Below are 21311 nucleotides of genomic sequence, written 5' to 3' on the forward strand. Positions count from 1 at the left end.
AGAAGCTCATATTATAGTACGATTCTTTAAGGGATGCCCTTGATCGGAAGAACCCTCATAATAACTTATTCTAGATCTTTTGCTCACGCTTATAAATAAACAGAACCTCTAAGGGCTACAGAGACGCATTTCAACGTAGTTGAGAGATTAAGGTTTTTCATTCAATCTTCCTAATCCATTAATCTAAATGGTCCTATGAAGGATAGGAAGAGAGAAAAAGAAATGTCTAGTTCCCCTTATAGATTTATATCTCATATTCGACGATAGGGCGCTTATCGATCTAAGGTTTATTTTTCTGAATAATAATAAAATGTATACATCATAATATTATTAAATCTAATTTTATTTGATTTAAATTCTGACATAAAAGTTTTTTCGCATTACAGGTAACATGATTAAAATTTTATGCTAATATACGAAACTTAAAAGGCCATGTTATCCATTTCATTCAATATTAATTCTCTTATTCACATTCCACATAATCCAAAGTTTTTTGTTTATTTTTATGGATTTTGTGCATGTGAAATTAATATAAAAATAAAAAAATATTTTTTTAAAAAAATAAAAAATAATATAAATTTAAGATTTGCATGGGTTCATGTGAAATAGTTATGAAAAAATTGATAATTTTAGAAAATAATTGGTACCATTTGTAAACTAATGCCATCAAATGATGTTATAATTATGCATGTAAATAAAAATGAGATAAATTTGAGCAGAAACACACTAAAAGGTGAAGGATATAGCAAGATATAATTGGATATAAATAGTTGTCGTCATCATCCTATCATGATCCGAATGGAATAGTTGATCGATTAATCGAGCTTGAATTATTAGTCTAAAATTTGGAGGCTAAGTTACTCTAATGTGATTCATGTGAGGCCTAATAAAGTAGTAATTCTATGTTGTAATGTCGAAATAATTTTTTTATTAGGTTAAATCTATTTATTACTACTAATGCAATAATATAATTTTATTGAATCTGAACAATACGTCCAAAATTCTTATACTCAAAAAGATTAAGTACTCAAAGTTTTTCTCATTTGGTGAGACTTAAATTAATGTATTACATTAATATATTAATTATATATATATATATATATATATATATATATATATATATAATATTCTGCGCTCGCAATAGCTCAAAAACCAGTGATGATGGATTATGAGCCCAATATGATGAGTAATATTAAAATTACGGCCCATTAAGCCCATTTAGGCCCATTGGTTTGTGTACGCAAACTCTCAGCTGTCATCCCCGATGGCAATTAGGGGAAGAATTTCCCGACTCCCCCCCTCTGCCACATAAAGAAACCCTAGAAGGATACTAATCTCCCAATCTGATCCCAAATTGTCCGTCGACCTCACCTTCTCCTCGATTCTGGGCTTCCCGGTGATCTAATTCGAGCTACGGCGGGAGATGGCTCACGGCGGCTACGCCCGGCGTCGGCTCGAGGAGCGGAGGCCCCTGGGACGGCGGTCCAAGGGGTTGGGGCTGGACAAGAAGCGAAAGAAGTCCAAGAGCGTCTCCGTCAAGAACCAGATTCGGTCCACCGAGCGCTTACTTCGTAAGGTAAAGCTATTACTTGTTACTGGAGCAAAAAATGATCTTGTTTTGCTCGTTGTTGTGGGGCAATTTGTTTTGGCGGTATGAGTTATTGTGCTGCTATCGTGAGATGAAGATTCTGAGACAAAGGAACCGAGTTTAGTTATTTTGGATGGGATAAGAGGATTATAGATTACACGTTGTGCCCCTACTTTTCTTCTACTAGAGGCATTTGCAGTCTTTGATTACTGGGAACATCAAGCTAAGATGTTACAAATACTGTTGTGATGATTTTGGAAGGGTTCCAGATGTCCTTAGTAACCTATTGTATCATATATTACATCAAACAAGTGTATAAAAGGATTTATGGCCATGATCGAGTTTGACTTCCAGTATTTCATGTGCCTTCTGAATTTTTTGTTGTCACGACGTGGAAACGTGGTTTGATTTGGAACAATTCTAGCAGCGATTTTGTCTTAGGACAGCAGTTTTGGGAAATTTTGTTTTTATTATAACCCAGTATACATTTCACCATAATATTAAATATGGTATTCGTGACCCTCTCTTAATCCTACATGGGTAGGAGTCCACTGGGCAGTGGCAGCCCCTATACAATGGTTTTTAGGGGATGCCCATTATACTCTTTTTAAGCCTTTAAACCATGGTGTTGCAGCCTTTTTTCAATGTTTGATCATAGCAGTATGTGTAATTTGGCCACCGTGTTATGATGATTTGGTTCTGTTATTGTTCTCATTTGAAGCCGGTAGCCACTTTTTGATTGATATGCATAGCCTCATTACTTTGTTCACTAAATTATCACAGAGTTGATATTAAACTACTTTTGCAATAAACAATATACCATTGAATCAATGAAAGAAAGAGATGAAGCCTTAATTAGAATACAAGTTAAATATTATAGGGTTGGTTCTTCTTTTGCATTGTCAATCTTTAAATAATAAGCATTATGTGATGTAGATTATGATCATTATTTCCATATATATACCCATGATAATTTACATTCGTTTCAGATAATTTTTCTTTACAATTTCAGATTGTGCTCTTGAGGTAGTTTATTTGAAATAAAAGCCACAGTGTCTAGTTGCTACTGCTCATGTAGAAGAAGGTCCTTTACATGTCTGTGATACATCCTTCATGTTCTCTTGGGTGATGCTTCTAACTCACCGACTGTTTCTAGGACCTGCCTAATGAAGTCAGGCGGGCTCAGGAGCAGAAGCTGAACGAACTTAAAAAGCAGCAGGAACTTCAAACACGCCTGGCATTAGAACATAAGATATGTTTGAGGGACAGAAAGATAAAATTTTTTGGTATGTTAATTTCGTTACGTGATTTCCTGCTTGCTGACTGTGATGTTTCCTATCTTCTCTGTTTATCTGACTATGATATTTAAATTAGAGAGAAGAAAGATAGAAAGGATGATAAGGAGGCTTGAGAAGCAACAACGTGCATCATCTGATCATGTCTCAGATGAAAGAATTTTGGATCAACTTTCTAAATTAAAAGAAGATCTAAATTATGTCCGGGTAAGTTATGGCTTCTTTGTTGATGTAACTCACTGAACTTTCATGTACTTGTTTCTGTTTGCTAGCTAGTTGTGGTATCGAACGGATTTAGAACATTAGTTGATAGGGTACGAATATCATTTATCTGTCCTTGTGAAGTTATGTATTTGTACTGAACAGTGTTATGAAGAGTTGCTTTATTTATCTCTGAGCGGAAAACATCTTGACAGATGACATAATATTAATTGTCTTTTCTAATGCAGTTCTTTCCAAAGACTGAAAAATATGTCTCATTGTTTGCCGGTGGAGATAATCCAGATACTGTTGATAAGAGAAATAAATTACGTGATCAGATTAAAGCCAATCTCATAGCAGCTGCTGCCAATGGAAAAGATTTAGAAGGTTCTGGTATTCTTACTATGTGGTTATTTAGTAGTTACCCACTTAGGTTGCAAAGCTGCACTTCTAGTTTTTCCAGATGCAAAAACGTACTTTCAGTTTCTGTTATGATATTGTAGAAAAAAAATTCAGAATTTTGTTATGCATCCATCGCTTGATGTTCTGCACCTATTTCATGCCCAAATTTTTGGTCTTGTTGACTTAGCAGAAACAGCAAGCGATGATGATGCTTTAGATGTGAGTGAAGATGATTTCTTTTTGAGTGGAAGCTCAAGCGATGAAGCAGAGGCAGATGATGAATGGACAGATAAAAGTACTAGGTATGTATTCTGTATATGGAATAAACAGTTTCAAATTTATGTTTCCTGGTCATTAATATAGGGTAGGTAGTTCTGATTCTTCCTTTTAAGTGCTGGTTCATTTGTCAAATTTAATTCATAGTCTTGTGTGCCATGGGCACATACTGATTGTTCTTGTGAAAAAGGTTCTCTTCCAAGTGTTATCTTGTTTCATTCTGCTAGATTTAATTGTATATCTTGTGTTCAACTCTCTGCCTCGTTTGGCTTTAGGTTGACACCAATGATAAACACAGGGCAGACAAGTGAAAATTTCCCCGTATTTTATGATTGTTCGGTGAAAATCTGGTTTAAGTGGGTTAAATAGCTACATTTTTTGACAATTATCTTTTTACCTGTATCGTGACATATAAAAGTGCTGTAGTATGCTACATATGCTTGCAATGTCATTCTTTCTACACTTGCAAGCATATGAAAGAAACATAAAGTAGCTTCTTTAATACTCACTTTGGAGTTTGTGTTGATAAAACTCCTCTTCTATCTCTTCCCAGCTTTGCACTTAAAACTTGCTGATTGCTAGAATTTTCTGATATATGCTATTTTTTTAAAAAAACCCACCAATAATGTAAAGGACATTGTTAATTTTGAACTGCTGAATCAATCTATGGTAAGACTAACGATAAGTTCCTTTGCTACAAACCTAAATATACTGTAATATAAACTAAGTTTTGATATATTCTAGAGTGCTTTTGTGGTTTCAAGCTTGTTGAACATGCAAATTGGGAAATTGATTCTGATAGATAGTACGTCAAGCTACAAGGTTACTAACACATGACCTGAACCGTTGTGTTTTTACATTTTTATCGTGTTATCAAACAGCATAGCAATTTTAGATATGTCAATTTGTACACTGGTTCTTATGCGGTAGTTCATGACGTACATAACCAACACTTGATGTGGTACCTAGAGAATTATTTTACTTCAAAAAAATTAATTCCTTCTGTCTATTTTTAACATCCAAAATCAAGAACATCTTAAATGTTGACTGTCTTGTTACTGACATGGGAGAATTTTCTGCCATATTTGCAGGGAACCAGCTTCAAGTGCTTCTGGCAAAGCAACATCTGGCATGTCTAGTGATGAAAGAAATCAGGTTGTCTTTGCTGCTAGTGTGCTACAATCAGCTTCTCATCTTTTTCCCTTCAAATATTTTAACTTGACATGGTCTCTGCAATCCATCCTTACAGAGACAGATGTCTGCACGAGTTCTCATGCCACCACCTCGTTCATTGCCACCAAGAAGAAGCCGACCCATTGAAAACGTTGAGATATGTACATCTAGCAACGCATCAAATAGTGGTAGTGGCCCTTCCTCCAGAAACACAAGATTTGTAAATGAAGCGAGGGGTCATCACAGCAACCTGAGCTCAAACTCAGATGCTCATAAACCACGTCGAAAAAGGAGGCCAAAGAAGAAAAAGCAGGTTGGCATTTAGTGTCTGTGGATGTTAAGTTTTTGTGTGATTCATTGACTAGGAGTTTAATATTTGAAGACATTGCTTCATCCTAATATGACCGTGAAACCTTTTATTAGATCCAGTTATTTGCTGAAATAGCAACATCACTTGTTCCCTAATTTGTATCGATGAAGAACTAAATGCAATCACTGCAATATCGCCGCATAAAATATCACAAACTTACCTAACCATCTCTTGTTGTGCTTTGATCAGTTCATATGTCATTTGTATTAACTGAATTGGACTTCTCAAACCATGTTTTATGGTCATTCTTTGTAGTGGATAGAGTAGGCCTTTGGTCTTTGAGATGAGAAAACCTTTAGCAAAGTGCAATAGGATAATAGCAAACGTCTCATTTGGTATAAAGTTGTTTGTTGGGTTGATAAAAAAATCTTCCTTCTATGTCAAAGTGTATTTTATTCCTAAGGTTCTAAATGAATATCCATGTCTTACAAATGTCTTTTTGGTGAAAATATCCAAGCCATCAGATAAGTTCTTATCACATTTATGGAATGTATGTTTTAACTGTTCAAGTTTTTGAATGGATCTTTTAACATTCAAGAAACTATAACTCTGCACAGTCCTTAGCTTGAAAAGTTCAATTATCGTGGAGGACAGAAGAAGAATTTTGCATATGTATTTTGAGCATCCGAATTAATTTCCTTCACCTCCAGCGAGTTGGGATCATGTGCAGTATGTTTTCTTGCTTGTTTTACGCATTGGATCAAGCATTGTTATAGCTGCTAGTCCATGAATCACTTTCTACCTTTTTACAAAATCCTTAATTTGGTATTTTTCTTTTTCAGGCATGATGTTACTGTCATGAACAGTGATGGGGCTGATGTTCATGAGCTACAAGCAGTATACTGGAATTTAGTGGATCTACCACTTGTCATCAGAAAGAACATTGTGTCTCTTCATACTGTCTTGGCTAGCTATTTTTAAGTTGTGTTATACTCTGCGTGCTCTGTCCTGGCCCATATTATTAGGAATTGTTCCTCACGATTCTCTTGTCACAATTGTTGCTTTATGGAGATGGTAAGCTGTAATGCCATATGGCCAACCTTTTTCTTTTTTTCTTTTGCGGGTAAGCAGAGACGGAAGAAAGAATATTCCTGTAATGTTGAATTTTGATTAAGCGAGTGTCGTTGAAATGAACATGAACTGCAAGCTTATATGGTTCACGCTACTGCTTTGGAGCATGAAGCAAATTCTTCAGCTTTGAGATCAGTATGTTTTTCTTCTGTCTAATGCAGTATAGGATGAGAAGGAACTGATTGGATCTTTTCAGAGACCTGTGAACTTGGTGTTTTGATTTGTGCACGCTGTCGAATGTGATCTTTGTTTCCATTCTGCAAGTTGATCAGTATACAGCGACCAGCATAGTAGAATTCGGCTTCATGAATCTTCATGACCCATCTGGTTTGCTGCTGACTCGAAGGGAAGGAGTGCTATCTTAGTTTGCATGAATAGCAAGATGGTAGTAGTGTTCAAGATCGGATGCGTATGGCACAATTTACCATTGAAGTGCATTATTATTATGTGTGGATTGCACAAATCTAAACGGTTTGTCGGATCTGAGGTTAAATCTCGATTTAGAAAAATAATAGTTGTTTCTCATTTACATGGCCAAAAAAGGAGCAGTAAAATCAAATACGTCAGCATAGCTGTTGACCCGTGAATCCGACAAAATTGTTTCTGACTCGAGTGATGAAGAAGGGCGTTGATTGGTGGTGGCGGCCCGCAAGGTAGCAGACATGGTCCTCCTCATGTTCCCTGTCCTGGCTGTTCATGTGGCAGTGACAGGTCCCTTTCCAAGGACGCACACCGGTGTATCATATTGTGGAATCCAACCACTGTTGCCGATAAGGCGGATCGAGTCAATCCTCCCACCATCCTTGTTCTTCGCATTCATGTTCCTGATGCGAGTTGTCGGGCATTTCTCCCTTTTCCTTCCACCCTTACAACTTGGCCTTCTTTTCTGCATCTTGTCAGCCACCAAACCTTCATCTTCCTCTTCCACTTTCGCTAACATTCGAGGAGGGAAGACAAATAATGGCTGCGAACTCTTTGGTGTTGTTGCCCGCTTGATTTTTGTTGTTTTTTCTACCTTTCTTTTCCTGGATTTATGAGAATGTTTTCATACTTCCGATCAAACCATAAAATAACTTGTGAATCTCTTTATACATTTCCAAGAGAACACAGAAGCATAAATTTAATTTCCTTTGTACAACATACCGATCTCTCTCTCTCTCTCTCGCACACACACACAGAGAAACACAAATATATACACCGCTTGATCCGTCTCATCTTGGCGTCTTCGCTTTTCCCTTCTTCCATCCTTGAGGAACTTGGCTGTTCTCGTCACTGACTCGATCCCAGGCCTCTAATGGCCTCAGCTCCTCTTATTATCCTCAGCTTTTTGCAAGAGGATGTGAACATCCTATAATCACACAAACATCAATATTAACATCTACTTATACTCATGAATCTTGAGATGAACAAGAGACTTGGATGCTTACTCCCATGGCACATCTCCAACCAGCATCAAGTCCCCATCTTTGTCTTCATAGGTGATGGCGTACTCGGATCCTTTGCAACCTTCGAAGCACTTGAACATGTCCTCCAACCCCTCTCTGAGTTCCCTGTACCCCTTGTACACCTCGAGATCGATCTTCCTCAAGTAAGGAGCGCCATCCATGCTCACCTTCACGTACAGTCCGGCGGCCTCCGCCGTCGCCTTCATCGCCTGGAAGCTGTTCTTCCTGTACGACCGGATCGGCGGCCACCCGACGACTTGTGCCCTGTCATAACAGCACAACACTGTCAGTAAATGATCTTAACCTGGTAAACACCATGACCTCCTTCCTTCCAAGCTTACTTGGTCGCTCGTGTGGACGTGGCTCGGCCGCCCTCCGAAGTCTCACGCCGGGCTTCCCTGTCGTCGTCGAGCGAGCGTTTGGTAGGCCTCGCGGTCGTCGTCGTCGGCAGCGGCTTCTCCGGTGGGTGGCTACCAGGGAGACCGAGCCTCAGCTCTGTCGCCTTGAGGGCGTCCATGTCTGCATAGCCCACTCCACCGTCCATTTCCTTCTTCCTCTCTCTTTACTCTGATAAGTCAGAAGATCTTCTCTGCTCGACCGAGGAAGACCTTGTTTGCTCGAGGAAGGTGGCCGAGGAATCTCCGGTGAGAGAAAAAGGTGTTTGCTGTGGAGGTGGGTGGGTTGCTTTATAGCCTAAATGGGATGGGAAAGCAACAATTTTGAGAGCGGGGGTGAAGCCATCCCAAAGCTCTTCTAATCTCACCGCATGAGACTGGACACGAGGACCCATTGATGTGTATTGCTCAGTTAAACGTATGAATACATGTATGTATACATACATGCTAATCTCTCTCTACAGCCACTACCCAAATCCATAACTTCTACTCTCGCATTTGACTCCCACCAATTCAATCTGTTTGCTCGAGTATACATATCATCCCACCGGGCTGTTCTACACTTTGATGCATGCTTTTATCTGCTCTATCTTCGTAACCTTTTCTTCTTTCTAATTCTATCCGCGGATTGGAAAGGTCCGATAGACGCAACATCACATCACGCATGCATGTTGATGACTGGTACAATGGAGCGATCAGCAGCGTGTGCATGTTTAAGATGATGTAGAGATGAATGGTCTGCATAGTTCCTACGAGTAAGCTTTCTGCCACAAAGCAGAAATGCAATACCGATGCGGACATGTACGATCATGCCCAACAGATGATCGACACAGAATACAATTTGTCGTCATCCACACGAAGCGTAACTCGACGCAAGCAATCCAATCCAGCTCATTTGAAAGAGAGATACAATGAAGCAAATTGGCCTTTTCTCGAGGCGGTGAAAGAGCCACTCACCATCTCATTCAACGCTTCTTGTGTCACATTTCTTTACGCCATAACTGCAGTTGAATGCCTCTCGCTTTCTCTCGCCGAACGTGTCCTCCAGCTGCTGTGATCATTTCAGCTGAGGTTCCACCACTCTGAAACGAGATAGGGATCAGGATCATACCGTCTGTCCACAGTTATGACAGGCAAGGCTTCATCTCTATCTCAATAGCTTCGATGCTTTGGACATTTCTACCACCACTGTATCGTGTACTTTCTAAGCCAAGAAGCATCCAAGAAGGAGAGGAACGTGTCACCATGCAGGCCACGAGAAGCAGCAATGGCCAGATGTAGAAGATGAAGCGAGGCAAGACCAGATGTGTACGGGGGAATGGGCTCTCGGAGCCACAGGAAGGGACATGGAGCATCATGTCAACATACACGTGTGCTGTCCTTTGGAGTCTTCTCCGTGTGATTGGTGGGGCTGTTGGGGCACCACACGAAGCTGTGGCCAGCGTCCCAATCCTTGTTTGGAGTAGAAGGGAAGTCCACCTGAAGGGGACACGCGAAGTCTCTTGCAGGAATTCAGTTGCTGCTGTCCATGACTTGTTTGCCCGGTGCAATAAACAACTGCTTCTTCTTCTTCTTCTTCTTCTTCTTCATCTTTGATGTTTTACTGTGAGACTAAGGATGAAGTCTCGGATCCTTCGCGCTGCTTTCGTGATCTTGTACTTGTTTATTTGCTTGCAGCATTAAATGAAGAAGGTGTTGTTTTCTGGTGCATACATGGATGTCTTTCGGCAGCTGTAGTTCAAGCTACTGTCTGCTAAAGCATGCATTGCCTAACCCTAACAAAGGAAAGAGAGAGACACACGACTCTCTTCTGCATCAAACCTTTAAGTAGATTCAAGAGAAGAAGAAGAAGAAGCATCGGAGTTGCGGCTTTAAATAAGAGGATGTGGCAACGAGACTGACATGCTGAAGACCTAATGAACTTTTGTTACAGAGAACCTATCGATTCATTGGCCATTGTAGTCACCGATCCCACACACAACTTTATGTGGAACAGCACCCACATGACACTGTCTGTAAACAAACAACCCTCCTCATGCAATGTAGTGCATAATTCCACGAACAAATACCGCACCCCTCCTCTTCAACATCCTGAATGTTTCCATCCTTCATTTTCAATGCAATCAAGTCCACTCATATATATTTATATATATATATAATTTGTATTCTCGAATTAGCTCAATATTTCCTCAAAAGACAAGCAGATCGATGAAGGCAAAGTGTTGGTGTTTAGTTAATAGAGTTTGACCTGTCTGGGGTGAGACACGGTTCACATGGATGCGGGTTCGAGGCAACCCGAGGGGACACATGGAATCTCCCAGCACATGCGCCCGGGGCTGACCCACCGCCGGCGGTTTGGGCCCCACCCGCGTCCGCCTACCGGTGGCCTGGACGCCATCCTGGCTGTCCGTTTGACGGCGCCGAACTGTGCCAGCCGTCCGATGCAGGCCGAAATCCGTGTGGGGCCCTCTGTCCAGCTACGCAGGCACGATAACGAGAGCCTCTTGTCAGGGATGCTTCTCATACTCCGTGTCGTACTACCCGACAGAACACTGTATTTTCTATTGCAGCAATCCGTGGGCCCGAAGTTGAGGAAGGTATGTGACCCGGGTTTGGCGTTAGTGCGTAGGACAGTGTATTACTTTTGCTTTTGGCTCCCGACAAAGCCTGTAATTGGTGTTCACGTGTCGTAATCCCAATGGGTCGGACGAAGCGACCATGTCCATGTATACGCACTTGTAGCGAACAGGATCCTCCCCCTCCATCCATCTCCTCTCTCTCTCTCTCTCCCTCTCTCAATATATTGTTCTCTTGGCGGTAAGCGACGAAGACGAAGAAGAAGAAGAAGAAGGTGATAGTGTCAGAGATAGTTGGAACATGGCGAGTGGGTTGGGGTTGGAGGAGACCGAGCTGCGGCTGGGGTTACCAGGTGGCGGCGGTGGAGGAGGAGACGCCGAGGCCGTGAAGAATTCCGGCAAAAGAGGGTTCGCAGAGACCGTCGACCTAAAGCTTCAGCTTCAGACTCCGGTGGACGTGAAGGAAGCGGTGGCGGAGGCCACGTCGGAGAAAGTGAAACGGTCGGTGAGCCAGAAAAGCCTCGTTTCCTGTGGCAGTGACCCCGAGAAGCCACCTGCTCCCAAGTATACCTCTCGAGTCCCTTCTCTCTGTTGCATCCTTCAGGCTTTGTTTTGGTAGAGTTAAATGGTTTCATGATATCCTTCTCTGCGTTCATCTTCTTAGAAAGTGAGGAACAATACTATACAGAATTTGCTTTTTCTAGATAGAGAAAAATATTGGTGTAGCTATTCTTCCATGACATTTGATTTCTATAAACTAGAAGAAAAGTAACAAAGAGTTCCATCTTCAAGAATTTTCTTTTATGAAGCAAACCGATCATGCACCACTATGATCTCTGTCTCTTTCTTGATATATTTCATTTTCATACAAACGAGCACATGCTAGTGGTGTGTATGACTGTATATAATCTTCTTCTTCTTCTTCTTCTTCAAATATGAGTTGCTTTTGATGCTCTTAAAGCATCCAATCTACCTTGTAAAACAAGAAGATAATCCAAGTTTCAGTCTGATCAAACGAGCATCTCACACAGATCCTTACAGAATAATATTCTCGTTATTCTTTCTTCTAGACAAAAGAAATCTTTTCCTCGATTTTTCTACAAGAAAACGCCATTAAAGAACAGAGGAATTTTGTCATCTACTTTATCTAACAAAGTTGGAACAAAAGCAGTGGAAGCTGCGGTGAGAGAGTATATACCGTATGCATGCACATGCGATGGATTCCTTTAATTCTCAGCTTTTTCCTGGCAGATCTGCCATGACTGGTTATTATAATCCACTGCGTTCAACATCAGGGCGCAGGTTGTGGGCTGGCCACCGGTTAGATCATTCAGGAAGAACATTCTTTCTGTCAACTCCGAGAAAGGAAGCAAAGAGGAGGGCGAGAAGTCCAGCATCTCGGCCGCCTTCGTGAAGGTTAGCATGGATGGCGCCCCGTACCTGCGCAAGGTGGACCTGAAGATGTACAGAAGCTACCAAGAGCTCTTCATGGCCTTGCAGAAGATGTTCATCTCCTTCACTGGCGGTGAGTTGAGCGACAACTGTAGGTGATACCTAATCTACATGCATGCATGTATCCATGTCAGGGAAGCATGATGTGCCAGACACACCATGTGAATGGCAGTACATATCGCACCCCACCTGCAACTGTTAATGCCAGAACAGTATTCATGCAAGCCAACATGGCAACATGCATGAACTTACAGTTCATCTGAATATATTATTCTCTGTTCCAAGTCTAGATTCATCTCCACTTCAGTTTCAATCGTAGTGAGACATCAGCATGTGCCCACTAAGAACACAGAGTAAGATGTCACGTCCAAATAAAAGGAAATAGTTTATATTATGAGTTGCATCGACTTTTATCTTCTGTATTTGCAAGATAGCGAGATAGAGTTGATGCCTGCTGTTCAATATCTAGGAAACTATGGCTCTCAGGGATTGAGTGGGAGGGACTTCATGAACGAGAGCAAGGTGATGGATCTTCTGAATGGATCCGAGTATGTGCCGACCTACGAAGACAAAGATGGTGACTGGATGCTTGTTGGGGATGTTCCATGGGAGTAAGCTTCTCTAGCTAGTTATGATTGATATTGTCCCTTCATACTCTTCAAGCTATGCAAGTAAACTCGCATCACCAACTCCATTTCCAAAACAAATCCAGGATGTTTGTGGACTCATGCAAGCGTCTGAGGATAATGAAGGGATCGGAAGCCATCGGACTCGGTCAGTATCCTTCACATGCATGCATTTCCTTCGCCGAGAAACCCTATCCCTAAATTAGCTGTTTCTTCCTCGTTATCAAGAGAAGCAGATGCTTTTTATAATGCTTCTCTCCTAATTTTACAGCACCAAAAGCCATGGAGAAATGCAAGAACAGAAGCTGAAGATAATACCCCCACAACAGACATCTCTCTGGTCATCTACATGTGTATTGTGCTGCTTCCATATATGTATGTATGTTAGCTGTATACTTTTGTTTGTATAATTTCTTGCTGGTGTATGGACAGAAAGCAATGTTACTTTAAGATTTCCGTCTAATAGTGTGTTTGATTCACTCTACAATATACTACTATTGTATGCAGCTCGTGAATTTGCTCCTCGAGTTAAAGTAGGGACTAATGATGAGATTCTCATGGTTTGGTTTCCTCCTCATTAAATCCACAGTCACGTCCATGTGCGTATATAATGGTGGAACAGCTCTCTAAGCATTGTTTTCTGCAGGCTTTACTGTTCTTGTAGGGCTCATTTATTGAGTAGTTGTTGGTGCTCATCATTAAGGTAATTAAAGAACACAGGGCTTTCGCTGCATGGAAGCTTCTGAAAGCAATAAAAATAGTGTCTCCAACGAATCATTGCTGTGGATTATTAGATCATTCAACCCCAAAGCTCTTGTGGAAGAATTCTTTACCTTTGTACTCAAGAACTCTTTGCCATGATGAGTTCTCGTGCCACAAGGTTAAGTTGCAGCTTATTATTGATGCGAAACTGATCATTCTCACTTGTTAGACACTAATCAGCATCCACATCTTGATAGTTGCTGGTCAACTACTTGCATTGCTGCTTCATTACAGATTATCGAGTCGTTGCGACCGTCGAAAATGATTAATCATATACTGATTACTCAACTTAAACCAACAGCTTCGACATCAATGAAGTGGCCCCTTTTGCGCTGGTCACAAAGAGAGTCATGCATGTTGGGTTGACCCCAGTCAACTTCTTGAAGGCATCAACATTGGTAGTGATCAAGAATCACTTTGGCCCCAAATCTTAATTGTTTTGCTTAAATGTGTAGTGGTTAGTCCACTTGAGCTGCCTCACTCTTGAGAGGATATATAATTGTATTCATGAACCAGCAAAAAGACTCGATTTAGGTTGTAGATTTCTCTCTTTCTGCCAAAGACATTCTGTATCTAAAAAGGTGCAGACGTGCAAGAATTTTCCCCTCACTCGTATTAGTCTTAAAAAATAAATAGTAATTTTTCTTTTGAGGGTATCCAATCATATTGAACAAGAAGAAAGGTGGAGTTTTGTGGAAGGGAGAAAAAGAACTAAAAGAAAATTCAAATATTAATAATTAAAAATATATCAAAAAGTCATTAATGTGTTCGATACTTTTTGCTTACATCCACAAAAAAAAATAAAATCAAACATCAATTATAAGATCTTAAGTTATTCCCATTTAGGGATAAATCTTCTTGTACACATTGATGAAGTATAAAATAAAGTATGACATATTATTAGATTATCTTTCCCCTCTTATTATATTTCAACTCGAGTCTCTAAAAATTTATATTAAATCTAACATCCGACAAATTTAGTTAATTTTTTTCCGTAATTCGATTTTGATAATCGTACTGTGGACATCGGTATATAACACAAAAGTTAGAAAAAAAAAAGAAGAAAGAAAAGACAATGTGATGGTGAAAACGAATGTAACCAAATAAGAGAGTTGACGGATGTATAACAAAGCTAAATCTGTGTAATTGTTTATGTACCTACTAGATATTTATATATATATATTTACATATAATATAGATATTTATTAAATATGTATACATATCACGTATCGAGATCAAATCAAAGAAACTCCTCTCTCGATAAAATAATACAAAGGTCGAAGAAAGAAAAGATAGTGTGATTGTGAAAACTTAACGCAACCAAACGAGAGAGTCGACGGATGTACGCATAACAAAGCCGAGCCGATGCTCGGAGACATCAACTTGGCCTCACGACGCCACACACGACTGACATGGATGGAGCAGCGTATATAGCCAAGTCCTTATTTATTGGAGCACCACCAGTAGACCCCAATCTCATTAATCCAAGGACCTGCTAATTAAGCCTCTCGCCATGGTGGAGTTGATTTGGCTGGATGTACGTTCTTTCACCGAGGCGGATGATGAGAATAATGGAGGTGAGTGGTGGCGTCTTTATAGAACAACGTGAGCACTCGTACTTGAATCAGCTAATCAAGTAGTTGGGTCCAGCCCATACGTGGGTTTGGACAAATTTGGGCAAAAATTAGGTGACGGTAGCGTGTGTGCGCGTAGTGAGATTGCAGCGTGCAGCGTGCAGCTTGCAACGTGCGACGGCGTACAGAGGAAAGAGGAGAGAGAAATAAAGAGAGAAAGATTATGTTTTTAGTTTTTATGATCGGTGGTTAAACGTTGTCAGTTTGGGCCCAAATTTTATGTGAAGAATCCTTGTAGCAAACTCTACAATCTTAACGGTGTTGATCTGCAGTTTACCCTCTCTAAGGTACTTTCCTACGATATCCACTATGTGAGATTTATAATTTTCTTTTAAAGAGATCCATCGAGTCAAGATATATATTCTTAGTGTTACACTGATCCTTTAGTTATTTTAGAAAAGATATACCGTAAACCTGTTATTATTATTATTGATAGTGGAAGTTTAAGGTAGACTACGGTCCCGTGATTTTTTCCACATTGGGTTTTCCACGTTAAAAGATTTGGTCTCACTGTATAATTGATTATTTGCTCTATTATTTATGCCGGTTGATATTTACATTTGGATATCAAGTTGGTATTTTGATAAGGAATCCATTTTGATACACAAAGAGGGAAAATAATATTTCGCTTTAACAGGTTTTTCCCAACAAGTGGTATCAGAGCATAAGATTGTTTGGTGCTAGTTTTTCTTGTGTGATTGAAATAGAGCAGTCAGATGGTATGTTTAAATTGAACTCATCAAATTATTCCACTTGGAGGCGTCTGATGAAAGATTTGCTATATTGCAAAGATTTGTATAAGTCTATCAAGGTTAAAGATAAACCTTCTACTATGGACGATGAAGAATGAGAAGTTCAATATAGAAAAGCTATTGCCTATATTAGAAGATGGATGGATATAAACTTGCATGAGCATATTTCAAATGAAACCAGAGCGATGTTGTTTGGCAAAGGTTAGAAAACCTCTTTGCGAAAAAGACAGTGGGAAATAGAATTTCTCTCCTCAGAAGTCTTGTAAATTTGAAGTATAAAGATTGTGGTAACATTGTTGAGCACATAAGCCTATTTCAGAGTCTTGCAAACAAGTTAGTTGCTATGAAAATGAATATAAATGATGAGATGCAAGGATTGTTACTTCTCAGCTCTTTACTAGAAAGTTGGGAAACGTATGTGGTGACTATTTGTAACTCCACGCCAGAGGGGACTCTAACTATAGATATGGTTAAAGACAGTTTCCTAAATGAAGATGCCAGAAGGAAAGAATATGGTGAATCTTCTTCTAGTGCATTTGTTACTAAAAAACAAGAAAGACGTGGAAGAAGTCATAGTAGAAACCCACATGGATATAGAGGAAGATCCAAGTCTAGAAGAGATATCAAATTTTTTCACTGTAACAAGCTAGGTCACATGAAGAAAGAGTGTAGGTTTTGGAAGCGAGAACAGAATGAAATGAAGAAAAATGAGAAAGAGACCAATACAATTGCTGCTGAAGGTAATATCACTATTGTCTGTGATGAACGTTGTGTTAGTCTTGTAGCTCAGGACAATAATTGAGTAATTGACTCTGGTGCTTCATTTCATGTTACTTCTCATGGTGATTTCTTTAGATCTTACACTGCTGGTGATTTTGGTAATGTCAGAATGGGAAACAGTGGTACATCTAAGATTGTGGGTATTGGAGATATTTGCTTGGAGACCAGTATTTGGAGCAAATTGATACTCAAAGATGTAAGGCATGTTCCAGATATTCGTCTTAACTTGATATCTACTGGTAGACTTGATGATGAGGGCTTTGCACACTATTTTGGTGAAAGTAAATGGAAACTCATTAAAGGTTCTCTAATTGTGGCAAAAGGAAAGAAGATTAACTTTTTTTATGTCATGGAAGCTAAGCTACATAAAGGAGAGATTAATGCAATTCAAAAAGATGAAAGTATAGATCTTTGACATAAGAGGCTTGGACATATCAGCGAGAAGGGACTTCAAATGCTTGCTAGAAAGTAGTTCTTACCAGAGTTGCAGGGTACATCTCTTAAATCTTGTAATCATTGCTTAGTTGGAAAAACACATAGAGTTGCATTTCAGACATATCCATCATCTAGAAGATCAGATGTTATTGATTTAGTTCATACTGATATTTGTACTATGCAAACTAGAACTCTTGGAGGTGCTCTTTATTTTGTTACTTTTATTGATGACCATTCTAGAAAAGTGTGAGCTTTTGCTTTGAAATCTAAAGACCAGGTACTCGATGTTTTCAAAAAGTTTCATGTCAGTGTTGAAAGAGAAACAGGCAGAAAACTAAAGTGTATTCGATCAGATAATGGTAGCGAGTATAGGGGTCCTTTTGAAAATTATTGCAGGTTTCATGGAATCAGGCTTTAGAAAACAGTTCCTAAAACTCCTCAGCAGAACGGTGTGACAGAAAGGATGAATAGAACCATTGAAGAAAGGATTAGGTGTATGCTTTCCCACGCCAAGTTACCAAAGTCATTTAGGGAGGAGGCAATGAGAACTACAGTTGATCTGATAAATCTTTCTCCATCAGTTCCTCTGCAAGGTGATGTTCCAGAGAGAGTATGGAGAGGAAAAGATATATCTTATAATCATTTGAGAGTCTTTGAGTGTAAAGCATTTGTTCATATTCCCAAAGATGAAAGGTCAAAGCTTGATAGTAAAGCAAAAGCATGTATCTTCTTGGGATATGGTCATGAAGAGTTTGAGTACATATTATGGGATCTAGTGAATAAGAAGATTATTAGAAGCAGAGATGTTGTGTTTCTTGAAGACCAATTATTTGATGATGGTGATAATATTGAGAAGCCAGAAACCTCTGTTTATATTCCTTGGAGTTTGGGTCCAGTTCCTTCACCTGTAGTTTATGATGATCATGGGGAAGATGGACAAGAAGACTGTGATGAGAATACCAGTGATGATACACCTACAATTGATGATACTGAACCAACTGAACAGACACCTCCACCACTAGTTGAGATTCCATTAAGAAGATATACTAGAGAGCGACAACCCTCTACCAGATATCCTCCATATGAGTATGTTATGCTTACTGACATGGGAGAGTCAGAAACTTACCAAGAAGCTATTCTACATGAGAATAAGAATGAGTGGGTAGAAGCTATGCAAGAAAAGATGATATCCGTGCTTGAGAACCACACCTATGACTTGGTAAAGTTGCCTAAAGAGAAGAAAGCTCTCAAGAATAAGTGGGTTTACAAATTGAAGACTGAAAGCAATAGCTCACAACAGAGATACAAGGCACGACTAGTTGTGAAAGGATTCAGTCAGAAGAAAGATATTGACTTTGAAGAAATATTTTCTCCGGTTGTAAAAATGTCCTCTATCCGAGTTGTTCTTGGTTTGGCTGCCCGCTTGAATTTAGAAGTTGAACAACTTGATGTAAAAACAACATTTCTTCATGGTGGCTTAGAAGAAGAAATTTACATGGAGCAATCAAAAGGTTTCAAAGTCAAGGGAAAAGAAAATCTGGTATACAAGCTTAAGAAAAGCTTATATGGACTCAAACAGGCACATAGACAGTGGTATAAGAAGTTTGATTCGATGAGCCAAGGGTATGATAGAACCACATCTGATCATTGTGTGTTTATGAAGAAATTTTCAGATGATAATTTTATTATTTTACTGCTATATGTTGATGATATGCTGATTGTTGGCCATAATGTTGGAAAAATTGAAAAGCTTAAAAGAGAGCTAAGTAAGTCTTTTGCCATGAAAGACTTAGGATCGGTGAAACAAATACTTGGCATGAAGATTCTTCGTGATAGGAAGAAAAGGAAGATTTAACTATCTCAGGAAACTTATATTGAAAAGGTTCTTGAAAAATTCAACATGAGTAAAGCCAAAGCAGTTTGTTCCCCACTTGCAGGTCATTTTAAGCTTAATTCGAAACAATGTACTACAAGTGAGAAAGAAAAAAAAGAAATGTCCAGAGTGCCTTACTCATCTGCAGTAGGCAGTTTGATGTATGCTATGGTTTGTACTAGGCTAGATATAGCTCATGCAGTTGGAGTTGTCAGCCAATTTCTCTCTAATCCTAGAAAGGAACATTGGGCAATAGTGAAATGTATATTAAGATATCTAAAAAGTACTTCCAGGTTGTGTTTATGTTTTGCCAGTGATGAACCTGTGTTAAAAGGCTACATAGATGCAGAACAGGTGATACTGATTCCAAGAAGTCTACTTTGGGATTCTTGATGACATTTGCAGGAGGAGCAGTCTCTTGGCGGTCTAAGTTACAGAAATGTATTGCTCTATCAACCACAGAAATAGAATATATAGCAATTACTGAAGCCTGCAAGGAAGCTTTATGGATGAAAATGTTTCTACAGGAATTGGGCTTGAAACAGGAAGGATATACTATTTACTATGATAGTCATAGTGTCATTCACCTCTCCAAGAATTCAACATACCATTCTAGATCCAAGCATATTGATGTGAGATATCACTGGATTCGTAATGTGCTTGAGATGAAAGAATTATAGTTGGAAAAAGTGCATACTAATGAGAATGGATCAGATATGTTGACAAAGACTTTGCCTAAGGAGAAGATTGAAACATGTAGGCGAAGAACAAGCTTGGTACAGCCCACCATATGAGCTGGAGGGGGAGAATTGTTGGGTCCAGCCCATATGTGGGCTTGGACAAATTTGGGTCACGAGCCTAAATCAAAAAAATCACTAATTGAAAGAAAGGGCAAAAATTGGGTGACGGCAGCATGTGTGTGCGCGCAGTGAGATTGCAACATGCAGCGTGCAGAGGAAAGAGGAGAGAGAAAGATTATGTTTCTGAGTTTTTCTACTTGATGATCGGTGGCTAAACGTTGTCAGTTTGGGCCCAAATTTTATGTGGAGAATCCTTGCAGCAAACTCTATAATCTTAACGGTGTTGATTTATAGTTTACCCTCTCTAAGGTGCTTTTCTACGATATCCACTATATGAGACTTATAATTCTCTTTTGAGGAGATTCATCCTGATGATATGCTAGAGCCAAGATCTATATTCTTGGTGTTATACTGATCCTCTAGTTATTTTAGAGAAGACATACCGTAAACCTTGATAGTGGAAGTTTGAGGTGGACCACGGTCTCGTAGTTTTTCCCACATTGGATTTTCCACGTTAAAAGATTTAGTTTCACTGTGTGATTGATCATTTGCTCTATTATTTATGCTATGCTGGTTGATATTTATATTTGGATATCAAGTTGGTATTTTGATGAGAAACCCATTTTAATACACAAAGAGGAAAAAGAATATTTCACTTTAATATGTTTTTCCCAAGCTCACCACTTGAATATATATATATATATATATATATATATATATATATATATATATATATATATATATATATATATATATATATATATATATATAATGTATGAACCTCATCAATCTTAAAAGACTTCCTCCTTTTTTGGATATTTTTATAAATATTTAAAATATGCATTAATAGTTCAATGTATATTTTATAAATTGACGCTTAATAAATATTTTAAGATTGCATCGATTGATTGCTATTTTGTAAATGCTCAAATATTAATATTGCTTCTAATATTAACATTTGATATGTTAATATTAAAATTTTAAAATACCATTTGATATCATCTAAAATCATAATATCGTCAACATGATTTAGCGAGAAATCAACAGGGCATATATATTTTATAAGTTAAAATTTTATTTTATTTATTTTTTAAAATAATATATATAATTATATTGTTTATTTATTATATATCTAATCCATATGATTTTTTTGTAAGATTATATATATGTATATATAATATACTTATTAATATAAAAAATGTGCTATTATTTTTAAATAAATATTAAATTTATTAGAATCCATACAATTCCTCCCTCACGTTTGATAATGAACACTAAAAGTAGTATTTTTGGGTTAATTATTCTTTATGACCAGACATATAAATCTCATGTTTATATGGCATTATCACTGCATCCTACTTTCCTATGACATCAGATTTCTGATACTATTGTGTTAAACTAACTT

At 38.7% G+C, this 21311-nt stretch overlaps 3 protein-coding genes across 3 annotated transcripts; 2 read left to right on the plus strand and 1 right to left on the minus strand.

The window, feature by feature from the left end:
• The first annotated feature begins 1276 nt into the window (after nucleotides 1-1276).
• LOC135619560 (rRNA-processing protein EFG1-like) lies at nucleotides 1277-6465 on the plus strand. Its single transcript, XM_065121688.1, has 8 exons — nucleotides 1277-1576; nucleotides 2745-2874; nucleotides 2963-3090; nucleotides 3333-3471; nucleotides 3677-3788; nucleotides 4854-4917; nucleotides 5012-5248; nucleotides 6088-6465. The coding sequence occupies exons 1-8, from the start codon at nucleotides 1424-1426 to the stop codon at nucleotides 6091-6093; spliced, it is 969 nt and encodes a 322-aa protein (XP_064977760.1). The 5' UTR covers nucleotides 1277-1423; the 3' UTR covers nucleotides 6094-6465.
• Nucleotides 6466-7441: 976 nt separating this feature from the next.
• Nucleotides 7442-8562, minus strand: LOC135619562 (auxin-induced protein 22D-like). The gene is made up of 3 exons (XM_065121690.1): nucleotides 8163-8562; nucleotides 7804-8085; nucleotides 7442-7724 (listed from the first exon to the last, which is right to left on the minus strand). The coding sequence occupies exons 1-3, from the start codon at nucleotides 8363-8365 to the stop codon at nucleotides 7646-7648; spliced, it is 564 nt and encodes a 187-aa protein (XP_064977762.1). The 5' UTR covers nucleotides 8366-8562; the 3' UTR covers nucleotides 7442-7645.
• A 2439-nt stretch (nucleotides 8563-11001) lies between these two features.
• On the plus strand, nucleotides 11002-13333 carry LOC135619561 (auxin-responsive protein IAA30-like). The gene is made up of 5 exons (XM_065121689.1): nucleotides 11002-11356; nucleotides 12088-12317; nucleotides 12714-12855; nucleotides 12957-13018; nucleotides 13142-13333. Exons 1-5 carry the CDS (start codon nucleotides 11094-11096, stop codon nucleotides 13177-13179), a joined length of 735 nt encoding a protein of 244 aa, XP_064977761.1. The 5' UTR covers nucleotides 11002-11093; the 3' UTR covers nucleotides 13180-13333.
• The last annotated feature ends 7978 nt before the right edge of the window (nucleotides 13334-21311 follow it).

The sequence above is a fragment of the Musa acuminata genome, chromosome BXJ2-8 (assembly GCF_036884655.1).
Source record: "Musa acuminata AAA Group cultivar baxijiao chromosome BXJ2-8, Cavendish_Baxijiao_AAA, whole genome shotgun sequence".
Taxonomy (NCBI): domain Eukaryota; kingdom Viridiplantae; phylum Streptophyta; class Magnoliopsida; order Zingiberales; family Musaceae; genus Musa; species Musa acuminata.